The 20,652-nt window shown below is 39.3% G+C and overlaps 1 protein-coding gene across 1 annotated transcript in view; it reads right to left on the bottom strand.

Moving 5' to 3' along the window:
* LOC124721288 (target of rapamycin complex 2 subunit MAPKAP1) overlaps positions 1–8,447 on the bottom strand; it is a 111,998-nt gene extending 103,551 nt beyond the window's left edge. The window contains exon 1 of the mRNA XM_047246197.1: positions 7,684–8,447. Within this exon, the coding sequence (XP_047102153.1) occupies positions 7,684–7,756 (73 nt within the window). The 5' untranslated portion in view covers positions 7,757–8,447. The remainder of the gene's footprint in view (positions 1–7,683) is intronic.
* Positions 8,448–20,652: the final 12,205 nt, after the last annotated feature.

Genomic DNA, 20,652 nt, shown 5'->3' with positions numbered 1-20,652 from the left:
GGCATTACTAGCCGAAAACTCTAATCTCTAGAACACACGCACAGTTTGATTCTGCTGCTGTGACATTACGTTTCACAGTTGTGACATTATAAGACTCGAAAGACTGTGCATCATGCTGAAAATGTGTGAATTATGGCTAGAGGGCAGATACTTTGACAGACAAGGAAAATATAATAAAATCAGTTGGCATGGATTTGGACAAAGAGTCAGCATTATTTATTACCTGTGACTGAAACAGCAGATGACAAATCAACAGATATAGCTGTGGTGAATAGTGACACCAATAGGGACAGTAGTTTTACAGATACTGCCACAAAGCATTGCGAGCAGCTAAGGTGAGAGATACTGTATTTCCTGTTTCTGTTCTTTACCTAAATGGGCACTTCCTTCACTACAGACATGTAGCATGTGAAAGCATTCCACCTCCAAGAATACTGGAGTATATGCTATTACTACTTCCCCTCCTTCCATCTCGGGCTTAAATGTGTTGGTTGGTTGGTTGGTTGGTTTGTTTGGGGCATAAAGAGACCAAACTACAAGAAACATGATGGTGCTGTCACCCTGGCTGATAACCAGTTAATTTTGCTGGGTAATACAAGGAAACAATGATGAGTCCTACTTACATGAAATGTTGCATAAAATGCACCTGTCCATCAGAAATTAAATTACACGATTGTCTACCTGGGAACGATTTATAGTGTGTTCAATGCACAAGTCAATATACTGACCACTTGATATGACAATCATAACAATAAATACACAAACCATAGAATGCAAACACTATACTGTGGTAATCATCTCCAAATATAATTGAATGATAACCAAGACCAATGGAAGGGAGACGTGTGGAGCAGGGCAACAAGCCCCATCTCCCTCTCATATGGTTGACAGTGTATGTCTGTGTTCTGTACTCCTGCAAAAGCAAGACAGACATAATGGTCATAGGGATCATCAACCCCTTCTGGTGTTGTTAGGGTCATACTAAAACCTCATCATGGACCAGAATTAGTCTCTTCACTCATTTCAAAATAAGAAAACAATGAGCAACACAAAGCAAAATTAATTGAGTACGCATAGCTTTCAGTAATGGTTACAGCGCAATTTTAGCTAAGATTAGCAGTGTCTTAAATATGACAGTTCAGATCCAACTTTTACCTGTACCTTATACAACCAAAGCTCATACCATCCCCCCCCCCCCCCCTCACAATTGCCCCCTCCCCATCTGAAACTGCAATGTTTAAGTGTCTGTGTAATACCCAAAACAAATGTTTGCTAACATTTAGAATGGTAGGGCAGACACTTATGGGATCTACTGGTTTGGGGTGCTGTTATCTTGTTAGTATTCAATCAAGTTCCTCACATGTTGTGTCACTGAAGTCCACTTGGAAGACTCTTTCAAATGCAAGTAGATAGTTATACCAAAAAATTAAGGAAATATCCTTGTCATATTTTAGCAGCTATGAACCTTACAATTCACTTGTGCAAATCAACAAATTTGTCACATTGTACATTATAACAGAGCAAAAGGTGCACCTCACTATATTTGCTCACTCTTGATACATTTTGGATGGCACGTCTTAGCTGTCTCACCATGTATGATTTAAAGATAGTAATTTTCCAAGTCACCATTTCTTGTTGGGGGTTGTTTTGGGGAAGGAGACCAGACAGCGAGGTCACTGGTCTCATCGGATTAGGGAAGGATGGAGAAGGAAGTCGGCCGTACCCTTTCAGAGGAACCATCCCGGCATTTGCCTGGACCGATTTAGGGAAATCACGGAAAACCTAAATCTGGATGGCCGGACGCGGGATTGAATCGTCGTCCTCCCGAATGCGAGTCCAGTGTCTAACCACTGCGCCACCTCGCTCGGTTTACCATTTCTTGTTGTTGCTGTTAATGTTTAACAATATGTGTGACTTCATTACCTCACACTTTGAATTTCATTTGATGCTCCAAGTAAACAATATGCAGGTCAGGCGCACTAAGTACAATATTGGTCTCCCATAGTGCTCTGTGGTTAACCCTGGGAGGGATAGTACAACATGTGGATGCGAGATTCCTTAAAATTTGGTAACAAGAGAAAAGTAGAGATAAAACTAGCAGATTGTGCATCATGTCTGGATATGTTAATCAGTAAGAAAACTGCCCTTAGCCCATAACTTGCCAGGGTCCTGATTCAAGCCACAATCCAATACACAATTTTAATCTGTCAGGAATGTTTTGTTATTTAGTGGATTGTAATGTCATTAAATATTACTTCAGGTCTACTACATTTTTAAACCATATAAAACTAAGAAAATACTAAATTTTCTTTTTCTAACTATAAAATACTGACAGTTTGTAATAAAACATTAATTTTTACAAATGATAAGCATATATTTGGATGTTCTACAGTATTTATTTATTTAGCTAGTTTTCAGCTTGCAATGCTATCACCAGACAATACATGGTTACTGAAAAAGATAGTATACATGGAAAGTGAGATGCAAAAACAAAGTAAATGCTACCATGTTCAGGAGTACTGTATCCTCCTCCATTATTGTTGTTGTCTGTAAGGGAAAAGTCAAATACTATAGAACATCCGTGTTTTGTGCTTTTTATTTATAAATATGAAATTGTTGTACCAAATAACAACAGAAGATTCAATTGACATGAGATTTTAAGCTATCAGATGTGAAGTAACGAAATGTGCTTATAACATTTTTCCTAGTTACCTAAATATGTCTCCTACCTTGGAAAAGAAAATTACACATTTTATGTGTGAACAGAAGTGAAATTATGTTGGCAAAGAAACATGGGCACCTATAACATAGCTTCAGTGTCTGCTTATCCCCGTGCCATTATAATAATTTGGCCTACCATTTCCATTTGCTGCAGAATACAAAATATCAAGCCATCTATTTTCTGTGGAATTTATAAAAGCAGTTAGCAAAATTAATCATTCAAGTTTCATTTTCGAGGCACATGGGAAGAGTTGCTACTTTACCCAGATATGACACATGAGTTGCTTTCTGATAAGTATCCTAAAATGACGAGTAATTCATTAACTATTGACATAAGGTGTAAATGGATTTGAGTCCACATATATTAAACTAGATACATAATAACAAAAAAAACTTTACACTGAGAGAGAGAGAGAGAGAGAGAGAGAGAGAGAGAGAGAGAGAGAGAGAGAGAGAGAGAATGGTGACTTATTTCTTGCTAAGGTGACAGTGAAAGATGGTCCTCTACCACTACAAAGGAGACAGTTACTTTGGATCTGATTACAGCAGTGTAATGTGAAACTTGCCTTATCCTTCTTTCTCCCAAATATACTGCAATAACATGATATTACAATTAGGTAAGAAATGTTTCTTCTACATGGTGTCACATCAAGCAGAGTATTCTGAATTCTTAGTTCTTGTAATTTCATTAAGTGAAAAATATGAGATACCAGCTGCAGATCTCAGAAAAATATTAACAATAATATGTATTTATTGTTGTCTTAGTGTTGATATCAGTAATTTCATTGATAAATTAATCTAGATCCTGGACATAATTTCTAATTGAAAGGGCAAAATTGTTGTTTATGGAGACATTAACACAACAAATCCAGCTGATTTTGGAACACTTTCTTCAATATCCTAGACTGTTATTGAATGATTTACACCACCCCACAGATAACCAAATGCACTGCATTAATCACTGACCATATATTAACTGATGTAGGCTAGAGAAAGAAAGTTGCAATGCAGTTATACATAACCTGGGTCTGTCAGACCACTCGAGGCAGCTTACCACCCTTAACTACCAGGAGGAAATGCAACTAAATGGCTGACATATGGAAGTATTTTCTCTGAGACAAAAAAGGTTTGAATATGCTAAACATTTATTCAATGAAATGTGGGAAGGTGTGATTTTAGAAACCAACACAAATGAGAACTTCTCATTCAAAATCCTAAATGCCAAAGCACTTCAACAGCACAAAAAAACACCCACTGAGATCCAAATTTCTTGAACTTCTCTCACATATAAAAAAAAGGAAATTATTAATAACTGCAAAAATGACTGTAAACAACAGAATTATACAAAATGCTGAAAACAAAATGGGAGCAGCTCGAGACATTACTAGATGGACCACAAAATGCAATAAACCAAAACACAAAATTGTTGTTACCAAGATCCACAGATGACACATGGGTATCAAAACATGTTTGGGTAAACAGAAAAAAGAAATACATTATTTTTTTGCAGAAGGCAGAATTTAATAAGCCAAATTAAAAGCACATGTAGACATACGAATTTAGCATAATGGAAGCACAATGTGTTATCAAAATAAACTTGAAAATTTTGTAAACAAATCCTTCATCACAATAATTACTAAGCTACAATGGAAGTGTGTGAAACTACAGTCTGTAGTAACACTAAACTACACAGCTAACTTAATGTTTTTGCACATCTTCACCATGGAAGAACTTGGCTTGGCAATGTGTGTGTGTAAGCTAAACATAACACATCAGCAGATTTAGCTAATGTGTTTGTGCACTTGTTAAGGTGTATAGATGTTATAACAAATCCTTGGTGCACATTAGGAATGAATCTTTCACCACAGTTTGCTTCCTAGCGTTCCTAAAACATGCTAAAGTTGTGTTTCTTCATAAGAAAGGTGACCCAGAAAATATATAAAAACGTAGATCCATCACATTACATCATTTTCCATCTCATTACTCATATCATATTTCATAGTATTGGAAACTACGATGAAAAATATACTCATTAGCTATTTAAAGAAGTACAATCTTCTAGGCAAAGAAAAGTTTGGATTTAAGCCTAAGAAAAGTGTAGGATCATCAATATCTCAATTCAAGAATGTTTTTGAGACACTGGGCAAAGGATATCATGCAACTGGCATCTTCCTTGCTCTGACAGAGCCTTTGAAACAGTAGACCACAAAGAGGTATTAAACAGAATGAGAACATTTGGAATAATGGGAGTAAGAAGTAAATGATTTCATATACACCCAAAAAGTAAGAGTACAATGGATCGAGATTTCTCAAGCAAAATGCACCACATTATACAACACGGTTGTAACCCTGAACTATTTTACTTTAAGTGTAAAGCAGAAAGAAATAACACTATTTGCTGATCACAGTAATATTCTGATTAAGAACAAGTTAATGGACATATTAAAGCCTAGGGCCTATGAAACTCACTCATGCAAATGTGCAGGTGGACACAAAACAATAAGCTGTCTCTAAAAAACGGCATTAATTTCTATATAAACAGAATGTCCAAGAATATCAATCAAAGAGAGAATGATGATGTTATAGCATGTAAATCAAAATTTCTAGGAATATATTACAATAATGGGAAAGCAAATTGCAACAGTATGATACACATTCCAAATAATAAAGTCCGTGTGAAGCATCACATGTGCAAGAACAATGTATACCCACTTTTTGCATACGAGAGTGACTTATTTAGTAGACCTCCTGTCCCCCCCCCCCCTCCGAATATTGAAGATTTCATGGTTTCTGTACGAGATATATACACCATGTGCATCAAAATACTAGTTCCGAGACTTGTCAGAATTTTAGTATATGGCTTCTAAATGTATTTTGGAGTTTTATAGCCAAAAGTACGTTAAACTGGTGCAAATGTTTACATCAGGCTATGTTATAGGTCTGTTACCGCAACCTTTATTTCAAATTCACACACAAAAAAATTTATCATCTTCCATTCTAAGGCACACCTTGGGCTATGCTACATATCAGTCTGTCAATCCATCAACACATCCCCACAACCAAGTTTGCAGGGGTTGGAGGGGGGTGGGACAACAAGACACTGTCACGCAGTAGCCCGGATGTCCATTTGGTAAAAGTTACATTTTGGAACCGCCCCCCCCCCTCCTCCCTCCCCCAACCTTGCATTTTTCAGTATGCTGCAGAGACTTATGGCATAATCTTGTGGGGGAATAAATGCTCAGAACACCCAATCGATCATCAAGTTACAATAATAATAATTGTGTGTCTCAGTGGCCTGATGCAATTCTTTCAACTGAATGCCACTTCGGAGTGTTACATGTCCTTCACCAACCTCAGTAATCTTAAGGGATAAAGGACCTACAGTTTAATGTGGAATCCAAACCACATGTCGTTCCTAGTGAATCTTCTCATCACTGAAAGGTGAAGGCTGGGTTCAAGGCACACTGAAAAAAAAAAATCTGTGCTCAACCATGCACACACTTTTCCATTAGATAATCAGGCTCAACCAAATTGTAAAAACAGTTATGGGGATTCATAACAAAAATGAGGAGAGTTCATCACTGCACTGACTTTTTCATTATTTTGGGAATCCTCACAGTTCCTTATTTATAAATCAGAAACTTATGTAAGTAAAAACAATAACCAGTACCCATCAAACAAGCAAGTACATGAATGTGGGAACACTTACAGTCATCATGTTCAAATGAAAAAAACATTTAAAACCCAAAATAGTTTATACAGTGGAATAAATTTATGACACCCTTCTACAACAGGCCAAAGACAAAAAACTGCATGCCTTTAGGAAATATGCAAAATTATTTATCAAATGAGGGCTATTACACTGTTGACAATTACATAAAATGACATGCAAATTATTTAGACAAATGTAAATGTTAGAAAATAAATTGTTATGGCCAAGAGCTCCCACAGAGAACAATAGAAATAGGAACTATACAAATATTTAATACTACTCAAGAAATATTGTATGTATACAGGCCCACTGATGAATATCTATATCATATGTACACATTGTATATGTATACTTTTGAGCTGTGTACTTGTGGAAAAGACTATTTATTGAAAAAGATCTCCAATTACTGTTGAGGATTAGCCAAAATCATATGTTACCTACCTAGACGAATATTTGCTTTGGTAAATTATCTACACAACAAAATAAAATTTGTATCAATGTATTTTTATGTATTTAACCTAGGTGTACATATTTTAGTCATACACCCGATTTATATTGCCCAAGGATGGATAACAACAATCAAATATAAAGGTTCCTATTTCAACATCAACATATAATTGTCTTCAAGAATCAGTCAAAATTACTGCCCTTCCCCATAGTTTCTTCTTACTGAAATTACAGTCGCTCTACCTATGAAGTCATATCTACTGTGTGTTCTTTTACTAATTTACACAGCACTTTAATTACACAAAAACACTTGGAAGTAGTATAACACATACAATTGTGTAAACTCATCACAACAAACCAACCGTTAACTACATACAATGGTGGTATTTTTTTTTTTTTTTTTGTTCCCCCTCATCTGCCTGAGCTGCTGCTTTTTCAGGAATATGAATGACAAATAATTACGATATTAAACTGGAAACATTCCCTTCAGTTATTAAGTACAACCGTCTTTAAAAGTTGAATTTTTCAACTTTACAGCAGTGCATATGACTTGTCACACAATCAGCAATTTCATATACTTCAGACATTTGTTCGCAGTTAATTTTATCGATCAATGTTCAGACATAGCATACTCTGACATTTCCACTTTTAACGTACTTAGAGGAACTCAGTTTCAATATAAATTTCACAACCAAGCCGGTACCCGAAAGTCAGGAGCGAAAGGCTAGAGGGCAAAATCGTTGCGTATTCTGTCGCAATAATTGCTAACTCATACTAAAGAAACAGGCTGCTGATTTACATACCTGTATCATCGGATATTATGAAGGAGTTTCGTATATGAGACAGTAGCCAGTGTTTATTATCGTAAATAGCCATGCTTGGAGCAACGCGTACACTATATATTAAGTTATTTCACTGTACTGCATAACCCGCTTCGTAGCTTTAGCACATCCAACTGTCATTTTTTCAGATGTTTCACTCATTTGAAACAAATCACTCGAATGTATGTAGCCCTGCTGAAAACGATAGAGCACCACCCAAGCACAATACTATATTTCTTTTCCGTGTCATGTCGCATTTTCTTTGCGTTACTTTCACTTTCCCACACACGAGCGCACACATCCGGCAACTATCACATTTCTAGTCAATACAGCGTGGATGTTAGATAGCTGTGTAAGATGTAATTAGGCCCCACTTTTATTTTCGTCACAAAAGCGGCTAATGCTTATTTGTAGCTGGTCACTGCGTATAACGAAACTGTAGCGCACTAGCGCTAGAACAGGTAAACCACGCGGCAGTGGGCAACACACGACAGGATACCGAAATACGAACTACGATAATCCATATCGTGCATTCTTTATAAAAATGAGAACGCCCTAAGAAAAGGTCAGTTGTGTAACATTGTGTGATGCAATGAGAACGTGAACTGTTTTGCAGGAATATTGGGTTCGTAATTCAAAGACTGCATGGGAAAGATCTCCTAAAACTACATCAGAACTTCGAATGTGACACTTGATCTCTTCAGGGGCGTTAGAGAAGTATAAACTTTCAACCAATGCGGATTTAATTGTCTGTTTGTGTGGGTGAAACCCAGAAATTGTCAATATTAAGTGAAGCCCACTGAGACGCACCAGTGATAATTATTACATACATGTGCCTAGATGACATCCACAGAAATTTGGTATCTCCCTAATGGCAATTCTTTTGATAATCGTATCACATATACCGCCGGAGCAGTTTTGGAGGCAGCATGACCATGAGAATCATTAAGGTCATTTACTCCAGCAAATCGACTAGTACATAGTTAATCCGTGTAATGCAAATTGTGTGTGGTCAAAAGAACATTGTACAATGGGTACCAATCGAATGAGGCAGAGCAGTTGTTAAGACATTCATATTCGGGAGGATGGATGTCTCTCCGGACATTCAGATTTAGGTAATTTGGTTACCTGTTGTGAAACCATAGTACAACTCTATCATGAATCAGTACTGTGAATGTTACACACCAGTTGTTGAAAATGTTTTATTTATTTACCACAACATGTTTCGGGACTACATTATCCCATTATCAAGTGCTATAAAACAAAGAAACACAAGCCATTACAACGCAATATCACACATACTGACAACCATGTAAATCTAAATGGTTCAAATGGCTCTGAGCACTATGGGACTTAACATCTGAGGTCATCAGTACCCTAGAACTTAGAACTACTTAAACCTAACTAACCTACGGACATCACACACATTCATGCCCGAGGCGGGATTCGAACCTGCGACCGTAATGGTCGCGTGGTTCCAGACTGAAGCGCCTAGAACCGCTCTGCCACAGCGACTGACCACGTAAATCTATTTGTATTCAGTTTTCAAATGATGATGATGATGTTTGGTTTGTTGGACTCTCAACTGTGCTGTCATCAAAGCCCGTAGACAGTCCCAGTTCTTACACAGTCAAATTTTTTCACAGTCCACCAGAGCCACTGCCACAAATGATGACGATGAAATGATGAGGACAACACAAACACCCAGTCCCCATGCAGAGAAAATCCCCAACCCAGCTGGGAATTGAGCCCAGGACCCTGTGAATTCAGAAACAGCAACGCTAGCCACTAGACCACGAGCTGCGCACTAAGTATTCAAAAACTTTAATTACACACCTTTAAGGTATGTAATACTACAGGGCAATGTAGATATGGGTGTCAGTATGCGTCGTATTGCGATATAATTATTTATGTTTCCTTGCTTATAGGACCTGATAATCGGATAATGTAGTCCCAAAACGTTGTGGTATATAAATCACTCATTTTCGACATCTGCTGGGTACAAGTCCCAAGAAAAATGCAGGGTTCAAATGGCTCTGAGCACTATGGGACTTAACATCTGAGGTCATCAGTACCCTAGAACTTAGAACTACTTAAACCTAACTAACCTAAGGACATCACACAAATCCATGCCCAAGGCAGGATTCGAACCTACGACCTTCGTGGTAGAGCGGTTCCAGACTGAAGAGCCTAGAACCGTTCGGCCACACGCGGCCGGCTGACTTTGTCTCTCTAAGTTGCTTTTATTGAATGACATATTGTTCAGTTTTACATTTACAACATATTAAAATTTATTCATGGGCGTCTCTAGAGGCTGACCCATTCGAGTTCGCGATACACAAGCCAGCGGATCGGAACGCCTGCGCGGCCGAGGCAGCCACCTCAGAAGCTGAGATCTCAGCTGCGGTCACAATGACTCCGATATCGGTGGATCCCACCGCCGACCGACATCGGCCGGAGACGGCCTATTTTTTCAAATTAGTACGCCACTACGTGGGCAGTCACACCATAGCCGAGCTTATCTTCCGAACGTACAGACTTCGAATGACAATCGGTGAAATTCAAGTCAGTTTGTTTTCTTCAGCGAAATCGACCGACGTTCTGACACGTGGAATATGGACTGTGAGAAAATGATAAGTCTAATTAACACTCCTAGTACCACTGAGGTCAATATGACCCCATAAATACATTTGAAATATTTATGTCTCTTGTTTTCAAAACTTAGAACTACTTAAACCTAACTAACCTAAGGACATCAGACACATCCATGCCCAAGGCAGGATTCGAACCTGCGACCTTCGTTGTTACATTGCGAATGTTACATTGAACAGATGTTATACGAAACACTTGCAACAATGAAACTAACATTTCTCACTTATTATTTATACCCATTGTTGCCGTTTCTTGCGTCAGCTGTTGTTATGTATTGCCTCAGTTGTTGCTAATGTTTTGCCTCAGCATGTGCGAGAACTACATTTTGATTAGAAAACGTTTGAGTAGTGCTGAAATACAAGCATTTTTGAATGAAGAAGAGGAATTAGGAGATATACCATCTGATGACGATGAAGAGATTGATGCTATTATTTCTGGAGGTAGTGAATCAACTAATGATTCTGACGCAGATGTTGGAGATTTGGAAACTGCACTTCCTGAAGTCACTGACATCCCAAAATGGAATGTTTTCAAGTAAGTATATATAATCTACCATATGTTTGCAAGGACTTTAATGATAGTACTAATAATAATAATATGAAAGTACATATCTAAAATAGTAATCCCATACTTTTTCAGGTCGAGAAATTGAAATGAAACATGGGGAGAAAATCGCAGAAGATTACGTGAGAGACAACCAGCACGAAATGTATTGAAGACAGTTCCAGGTCCCACGAGGCATACTGTAAGGAACGTAAATACTGTGTACTCAGCATTTGAATTATTTATGAAGTCTAGCATTTTCCAGATTATTCTGGATGGAGAAACAAAGAAGGTAACATTACTTTCGGTAACAAATGGACAGATCTTGATAGAGAACAATTTGAATGCTTTCTTGGCCTGTTTATTCTTGAGGGAGTACAAAGGTCACAATGAGGGTATAGTGAACTTATGGAACAAAGAGCATGACCAGCCTATTTTCAGTAGTTCTATGGCTAGGAACCGCTTTATAGAAATAGCATGCTGTATTCGGTTTGATAACGCTCAGCACTAGCGACAGAATCGTAGCCCTGATACATTGGCTCCTATAAGGGATTTATTTGAACAGTGGGTAAGCACATTATGTGATGCATATGAACCACACGAGAATATTGTAGTTGATGAACAACTGGTAACTTCTAGGGGTACGTATCCATTTCGCCTATACATCCCGTCAAAACCTGGAAAGTTTGGTATAAAGATATGGGCTGCATTGAATAGCACTAATTACTATGTCAGACACCTGCAGATGTACACAGGAAAGATTGAAGGCCAGCCTAGATAAATAAATCAGGGAAAAAGAGTAGTGTTAGAATTGACAGAACATTTGTCTCGGAATGGAAGAAATATCACAACACGTAATTTCTTTACAAGTTTGGAGTTAGCAAAGGAACTAGAAAGAAAACAAATGACTCTGCTAGGGACACTAAGAAAAAGTCGTTGTGAACCACCTGCTGAATTTCTCGAACAAAGGGGAAGAACTGCAGCTTCATATCTCTTCAGATTCCAGAAATCAGCTATAATAGTCTTCTATTGCCAAAAAAAAGGGTAAGATAGTGACGAGTACTATGCATTTCGGAGAGGAAATAGGTGACGGTGAAGTTGTTTGTTGTTGTTGTGGTCTTCAGTCCTGAGACTGGTTTGATGCAGATCTCCATGCTACTCTATCCTGTGCGAGCTTTTTCATCTCCCAGTACCTACTGCAACCTACATCCTTCTGAATCTGCTTAGTGTATTCATCTCTTGGTCTCCCTCTACGATTTTTACCCTCCACGCTGCCCTCCAATACTAAATTGGTGATCCCTTGATGCCTCAGAACATGTCCTACCAACCGATCCCTTCTTCTGGTCAAGTTGTGCCACAAACTTCTCTTCTCCCCATTCCTATTCAATACTTCCTCATTAGTTATGTGATCTACCCATCTAATCTTCAGCATTCTTCTGTAGCACCACATTTCGAAAGCTTCTATTCTCTTCTTGTCCAAACTATTTATCGTCCATGTTTCACTTCCATACATGGCTACACTCCATACGAATACTTTCAGAAATGACTTCCTGACACTTAAATCAATACTGGATGTTAACAAATTTCTCTTCTTCAGAAACGCTTTCCTTGCCATTGCCAGCCTACATTTTATATCACCTCTACTTCGACCATCATCAGTTATTTTGCTCCCCAAATAGCAAAACTCCTTTACTACTTTAAGTGCTTCATTTCCTAATCTAATTCCCTCAGCATCACCCGACTTAATTAGACTACATTCCATTATCCTTGTTTTGCTTTTGTTGATGTTCATCTTATATCCTCCTTTCAAGACACTGTCCATTCCATTCAACTGCTCTTCCAAGTCCTTTGCTGTCTCTGACAGAATTACAATGTCATCGGCGAACCTCAAAGTTTTTATTTCTTCTCCATGAATTTTAATACCTACTCCGAATTTTTCTTTTGTTTCCTTTACTGCTTGCTCAATATGCAGATTGAACAACATCGGGGAGAGGCTACAACCCTGTCTTACTCCCTTCCCAACCACTGCTTCCCTTTCATGTCCCTCGACTCTTATAACTGCCATCTGGTTTCTGTACAAACTGTAAATAGCCTTTTGCTCCCTATATTTTACCCCTGCCACCTTTAGAATTTGAAAGAGAGTATTCCAGTCAACATTGACAAAAGTTTTCTCTAAGTCTACAAATGCTAGAAACGTAGGTTTGCCTTTCCTTAATCTTTCTTCTAAGATAAGTCGTAAGGTCAGTATTGCCTCACGTGTTCCAGTGTTTCTACGAAATCCAAACTGATCTTCCCCGAGGTTGGCTTCTACTAGTTTTTCCATTCGTCTGTAAAGAATTCGTGTTAGTATTTTGCAGCTGTGACTTATTAAACCGATAGTTCGGTAATTTTCACATCTGTCAACACCCGCTTTCTTTGGGATTGGAATTATTATATTCTTCTTGAAGTCTGAGGGTATTTCGCCTGTTTCATACATCTTGCTCACCAGATGGTAGAGTTTTGTCAGGACTGGCTCTCCCAAGGCCGTCAGTAGTTCCAATGGAATGTTGTCTACTCCGGGGGCCTTGTTTCGACTCAGGTCTTTCAGTGCTCTGTCAAACTCTTCACGCAGTATCATATCTCCCATTTCATCTTCATCTACATCCTCTTCCATTTCCATAATATTGTCCTCAAGTACATCGCCCTTGTATAGACCCTCTATATACTCCTTCCACCTTTCTGCTTTCCCTTCTTTGCTTAGAACTGGGTTTCCATCTGAGCTCTATGATATTCATACAAGTCGTTCTCTTATCTCAAAAGGTCTCTTTAATTTTCCTGTAGGCAGTATCTATCTTACCCCTAGTGAGATAGGCCTCTACATCCTTACATTTGTCCTCTAGCCATCCCTGCTTAGCCATTTTGCACTTCCTGTCGATCTCATTTTTGGACGTTTGTATTCCTTTTTGCCTGCTTCATTTACTGCATTTTTATATTTTCTCCTTTCATCAATTAAATTCAATATTTCTTCTGTTACCCAAGGGTTTCTACCCGCCCTCGTCTTTTTACCTACTTGATTGTCTGCTGCCTTCACTACTTCATCCCTCAGAGCTACCCATTCTTCTTCTACAGTATTTCTTTCCCCCATTCCTGTCAATTGTTTCCTTATGCTCTCCCTGAAACCCTCTACAACCTCTGGTTTAGTCAGTTTATCCAGGTCCCATCTCCTTAAATTCCCACCTTTTTGCAGTTTCTTCAGTTTTAATCTACAGGTCATAACCAATAGATTGTGGTCAGAGTCCACATCTGCCCCTGGAAATGTCTTACAATTTAAAACCTGGTTCCTAAATCTCTGTCTTACCATTATATAATCTATCTGATACCTTTTAGTATCTCCAGGGTTCTTCCATGTATACAACCTTCTTTCATGATTCTTAAACCAAGTGTTAGCTATGATTATGTTGTGCTCTGTGCAAAATTCTACCAGGCGGCTTCCTCTTTCATTTCTTAGCCCCAATCCATATTCACCTACTATGTTTCCTTCTCTCCCTTTTCCTACACTCGAATTCCAGTCACCCATGACTATTAAATTTTCGTCTCCCTTCACAATCTGAATAATTTCTTTTATTTCATCATACATTCCTTCAATTTCTTCGTCATCTGCAGAGCCAGTTGGCATATAAACTCGTACTACTGTAGTAGGTGTGGGCTTCGTATCTATCTTGGCCACAATAATGCGTTCACTATGCTGTTTGTAGTAGCTTACCCGCATTCCTATTTTCCTATTCATTAATAAACCTACTCCTGCATTACCCCTATTTGATTTTGTGTTTATAACCCTGTAGTCACCTGACCAGAAGTCTTGTTCCTCCTGCCACCGAACTTCACTAATTCCCACTATATCTAACTTCAACCTATCCATTTCCCTTTTTAAATTTTCTAACCTACCTGCCCGATTAAGGGATCTGACATTTCACGCTCCGATCTGTAGAACGCCAGTTTTCTTTCTCCTGATAACGACATCCTCTTGAGTAGTCCCTGCCCAGAGATCCGAATGGGGGACTATTTTACCTCCGGAATATTTTACCCAAGAGGACGCCATCATCATGTAATCATACAGTAAAGCTGCATGCCCTCGGGAAAAATTACGGCTGTAGTTTCCCCTTGCTTTCAGCCGTTCGCAGTACCAGCACAGCAAGGCCGTTTTGGTTATTGTTACAAGGTCAGATCAGTCAATCATCCAGACTGTTGCCCTTGCAACTACTGAAAAGGCTGCTGCCCCTCTTCCGGAACCACACGTTTGTCTGGCCTCTCAACAGATACCCCTCCATTGTGGTTGCACCTACGGTACGGCTATCTGTATCGCTGAGGCACGCAAGCCTCCCCACCAACAACGGCAAGGTCCGTGGTTCATGGGGGGGGGGGGGGGGGACGGTGAAGTAGCAAAACCTATTATGGTCCTAGACTATAACGCAACTAAGTCAGGTGTAGACACAATGGACAAGTTAGTCAGGACCTACACCTTAAAACATATGACAAGAAGATGGCCCATGGTTATTTTTTTATAATATTTTGTATATTAGTGAACTAAATGCTTTCATAGTTTGGATGGATTTAAATCCTGACTGGAATAAGAAAAAACAACTACAAAAGAAGATAATTTCTTCTGGAACTGGGAACAAGTCTAGCACAGAAAAACATAAGTCGGCGCAGCAAAGCTTCTCTTCCTCGTCCTCCCCCTTCAGCAGAAGTGCATACGGAGACAAATTGTGGACGGTGCTCCCTATGCGAACGTTCAGCGGATAGGAAACATTCAGAACCGTGCAGAAGATGCTTTTCTTTTGTATGTAAACAACTTTCAGAGATTCTTTGTTTTAAATATAAAGAGTTGCTTTCTTTTAGATATAAGGATCTATAAGATTAAGGATTAAGACAAGATTTATAAGTGCTTATAGTTTACCTTGTTTCAATCAGTAATGTATGCTTTTATGTCAGTTCATTAAAATAAATAAAATATCGCCAGTATATCCTGTGTTAATTACTTGGGGTCATATTGACCGCAGTGGTACTCTGTATAAAAAAGGAATTCTGGTAGTGGGAGGGTTAAAGAAAGAGTGATTTTGGACATTTTGAGGTTCAAAAATATCATAATCGGGATTTAGTTTGGAAACTTTGGACTGAAAGTGCAGGTTTATGGGAAACCATAAATAGGAACAAATCTTCATCGAAAATTGTTGGAGTAAATTATAAACTCTAAAATAATGAGTTTAATGAGAAGGGCGGCGTACTTATGGTTATTGTTACTGTAGTGGATCTTTTTTTGGTTGTGACAGCTTGGTATCAACTGTCTAAAAATTATTATTACTGCTTGCTGTCATTTTTATGGCAGTAGGGTGGTGATTCTACTAGAACTTAGAACTACTTAAACCTAACTAACCTAAGGACATCACACACATCCATGGCCGAGGCAGGATTAGAACCTGCGCCGTAGCAGTCGCGCAGCTCCGGACTGAAGCTCCTAGAACCGCTCGGCCACAGCGGCCGGCTGTCCTTAGGTTAGTTAGGCTTAAGTAGTTCTAAGTCTAGGGGACTGATGACCTCAGATGGTAAGTCCCATAGTGCTCAGAGCCATTTGAACCCGTCACAACTCCACAAGGAGGAAAGTCGCACTAGGAACACACACCCCACCAGCTATCAACATTCCAACGACTAAAGACGACTATGAACAGCGAATAACAAACGATGATCGAAGAAAACGAGACCAACTGGCGCGTGATATAGCTGCCAGATGCGGCGAAATCAAGCCAAGACACCACAACAATGACTCTCCAGATTCTGACCATGCACCAATTCCAGCGACCGAATTTGATTTGGAACATCTCATCCATTGGGAAAAGATGAGGTATTTCAACTTGTCTGAAACAAACGAACCAGACGAAAGAGGAAAAACTCACAATACATCACTAAAGCTACCAAGTGGCAAGCACAATTGCCAGCCTCTAACCTGGTTGCTCCATTGTAAGTGGGAGGCGAACTGATGTAAGATGTACACCAAGCTTCCACCTGTGACGCAAGACAGCCACCTAAACTTCCACTGACAAAAATTCCTCTAATAACCATACAGTACAAGTGGCAAATATCTTTCACTGAACTCTGTACTGAAGAGACATGTGGGTGGACCAATCAAGACTATCTATAAAGGGGAATCGATCAAGTAGTACTTCGAAACGATGGTGGATCAACGGACAGCACTGCAGTTCTTCCAGAACGCAAAAATTCCGTTGTATACACACCAACCTCGAAGTGAGGAAATGCTCAAGGTTGAAATTATGACGGACAAAGCTGAGACTGATTTCAATGTTATTAGGCCTACGCAAGCTGTGATGCGCCAATGCAAAGCGAGAGCTGCCACGATGAATGGTTTAATGCCTCAATCAGGCTACTGTGTGTCACTCTCTGCCCCCCTGATGAGTGACTCGATTTATGACATCCATCATATCATATTCACAAAAGTGAAGGTGGAGACTTACTGTCGGCACATGGGACCAGGCATATTGATTGTCATGAGACACAGTGCCAACAGCATATGGCAAAAGCTGGTTATCGTGATTTTGAGCTCTCTAGTAGCAGTTGTCGGTTTTATTTGGCTCGCAAACCATACGGTTTGTTCACGAAAATGGATATACATATTCGTATGTCAGTTCTATTAAAACGTACATTTCCTTTCTTGATCATATAGGGAAAGACGAGTAATATACTCGTACAGTACATACAAGAGCCAAGCGGGAATAATAAGAGTAAATGACCAAGAATGATGTGCTCAGATTAAAAAGGGTGTAAGACAGGGATGTAGTCTTTGGCATCTGCTGTTCAATTTATAGTCGAAGAAGCAATGATTGAAATAAAAGGAAGGTTTAGGAGTGGAATTAAAATTAAAGGTGAAGGGATATCAATGATGCAATTCGCTGATGACATTGCTATCATGAGTGAAAGAAGAATCACATGATCTGCTGAATGGAATAAACAATCTAATGAGTACAGAGTATGGATTGAGAGTAAATCGAAGAAAGTTGAAAGTAATGAGAAGTATCAGAAATGAGAACAGTAAGAAACTTAACATCAGGATTGAAGTTAAGGAATTCTGCTACCTAGGCAGTAAAATAACCAATGACGGATGGAGTAACGAGAACATCAAAGGCAGACTAGCAATGGAAAAAAGGGCATTCCTAGCCCAGAGAAGCTTACTAGTATCAAACATAGGACGTAATTTGGAGAAGAAATTTCAGAGAATGTACGTCTGGAGTACAGCAGTGTATGGTAGTGAAACATGAACTGTGGGAAAATCGGAACTGAAGATAATCGAAGCATTTGAGATATGGTGCTACAGACGAATGTTGAAAATTAGGTGGACTTATAAGGTAAGTAATGAGGAGATTCTGCACAGAATTGGAGAAGTAAGGAATATGTGGAAAGCATTGATAATGAAAAGGTATAAGATGATAGGATATCTGTTAAGACATAAGGGAATGACATCCATGGTACTAGAGGGAGCTGTAGAGGGCAAAAACTGTGGAGGAAGATATAGTTTGGAATACACCCAGCAAATAATTGAGCACATAGGTTGCAAGTGCTACACTGAGATGAAGAAGTTGGTACAGGAGAGGAATTCATGGCAGGCCACATCAAAGCAGTCAGACGACTCATGACCCAAAGAAAAAGAAAAAAATAGTAGTCATGTTGTTCTGTTGTGGTATACATTACTAAAACACATCAGTATCTGCGAATGTATAATAAGACAGAGATTGAATGTGTACTGTATATGTCCACTCAGTAAGGACATCAGCTTATAAAAGTTCACCAAATCTAACAAACTCACTCCTGACAGAGGGTGCACTTATATTTACATAACATACATTACAGGAATCATTTCTATTAATTACATAGGAAACTCCCACAACCTTTTAGAAAACGCAGAGGTGAAACCAAAATCATACACAACATGACATGAAGACTCTACTGATCCACCCTCAGTTCCATAACATGAGGCGTTAACCAACTACACAATGCCGAAACACTGCATCGGCGACCTCGCATTTTATGTTACCGTCTTTTAAAGGCTTTAATAGCTGAAATGTTGCTGATAATTAATTGTAACAAATTCTGACAACAACGACAGTTTTCATGAATTTTCAATGGGTTGCTACCTTAAAGCAGCTTATCTCATAACACACGAGTTATAATGTTAAAAAAAAACTAAATACAATAATACTTTAACCATCAATATGACGTTTCCCGCCATTTTACAACAACAAATCGTAGCAATAACGATTCGTTCTCGAGACATACAATGTGTTGGCATTTAGAAACAGCATATATTCATAGAGTGTAACATATAACATAAAACCTACTGAATATGGGCTTCTACTAGTACTAAACATGACAAATGTGATGCAGCATCTGACATACGGAGCGTTCTTGCTTCCTATTGGTTCTATTTTATGTGACAGCTGCACAGGTACAAGAACAGCAAGCGGCGAAAACAACACCACCAGCTCCAAACAGAACGAAGGACTTCCCATGACTTCCAGTCTGACAGGCTCCATCAGGCTCCTCAACGAGACAATCGCATGGCTACAAGGATGACGACCACGAATGGCAACTCCACAAGAACTGTCCTCGTTCGACTACACAGAACTCTGTAGAGTTTGTCAATCATTTCTGACTTCCTCTCTAAGTTACAACAGAACATCTTTGCCATAATTACGACTACACTGAAGAAATTTATCAAAGCACCAACCATTATCTCCAAACGGATGGCCATCTTCGAAGCTATCATGAGACTGTTTGAACCTAGCTAGGGCCCGTAGGCCAGCTATGCTAAGGAATCTTCCGCTTCGTATATTTAATGCCACTGGAGTTTTAAATGACAAGACTGTTGGAAGAATCAATCTTTCGTCATCGCGTGGACTTCCTATTTGTTACTGAAACGCACCTTCATCCTTCGCAACATGCCTGCTATGGGACGGACTGTTAGTGGCTGCTGGGGAGCTACGGTCATTTTTATCAAGAATTCCATCACACGTGTACTGACGATTCTCCCACAACTGGAAAACCTCGAAGCCACGACCAACATCATTTCTACTTTCTATGGTCTCTTCACGTTCATCTCTTCAGCTCTAACAGGCAAGTCATTACAGAGGATCTGCTTGCGATATTTGACCGATTTGAGAAAATCTTGATTTGTGGTGACCTCAACCCAAAGCACTTTGCATGGCACTGTCAGAGCAATAACCTACGGGGTGAGAGACTCTGTGTTTTGTAAGAAAGACTTGACGCTATAACGTCTGCGCCTGATAGTACAGCGAACATTCTGTCGAATCCACACCATGGACCAGTTGTTCTGGACATCGCGATGCTTAAGAATCAGAGACTGGATTTGCAATTGCAGACGATCAACGACTTGATCTCGAACCACCAACCACTCTTGGACGTAATCTCAGAGGCTTTGCACACAGCGGCGCGGAGTGGCTAGGCGTTTTGAGGCGCCATGTCACGGATTGCGCGGCGCCTCCCGCCGGAGGTGCGAATCCTCCCTCGGGCATTAGTGTGTGTGTGTGTTGCTCTTAGCATAAGTTAGTTTAAGTCAGTTTAAGTAGTGTGTAAGTATAGGGACGTGTGACCTCAGCAGTTTGGTCCCTTAGGAATTTACACACATTTGCTTTGCACACAATGCGGCATAAATGAAAACATCGACATATTGGGACCAGTTTTAGTGGTAGC

Source organism: Schistocerca piceifrons, chromosome X, assembly GCF_021461385.2.
Source record: "Schistocerca piceifrons isolate TAMUIC-IGC-003096 chromosome X, iqSchPice1.1, whole genome shotgun sequence".
In the NCBI taxonomy this organism is placed as follows: domain Eukaryota; kingdom Metazoa; phylum Arthropoda; class Insecta; order Orthoptera; family Acrididae; genus Schistocerca; species Schistocerca piceifrons.
Note: the sequence above shows the minus strand (reverse complement) of the source record. Positions and strands in the feature narration are given on the sequence as shown.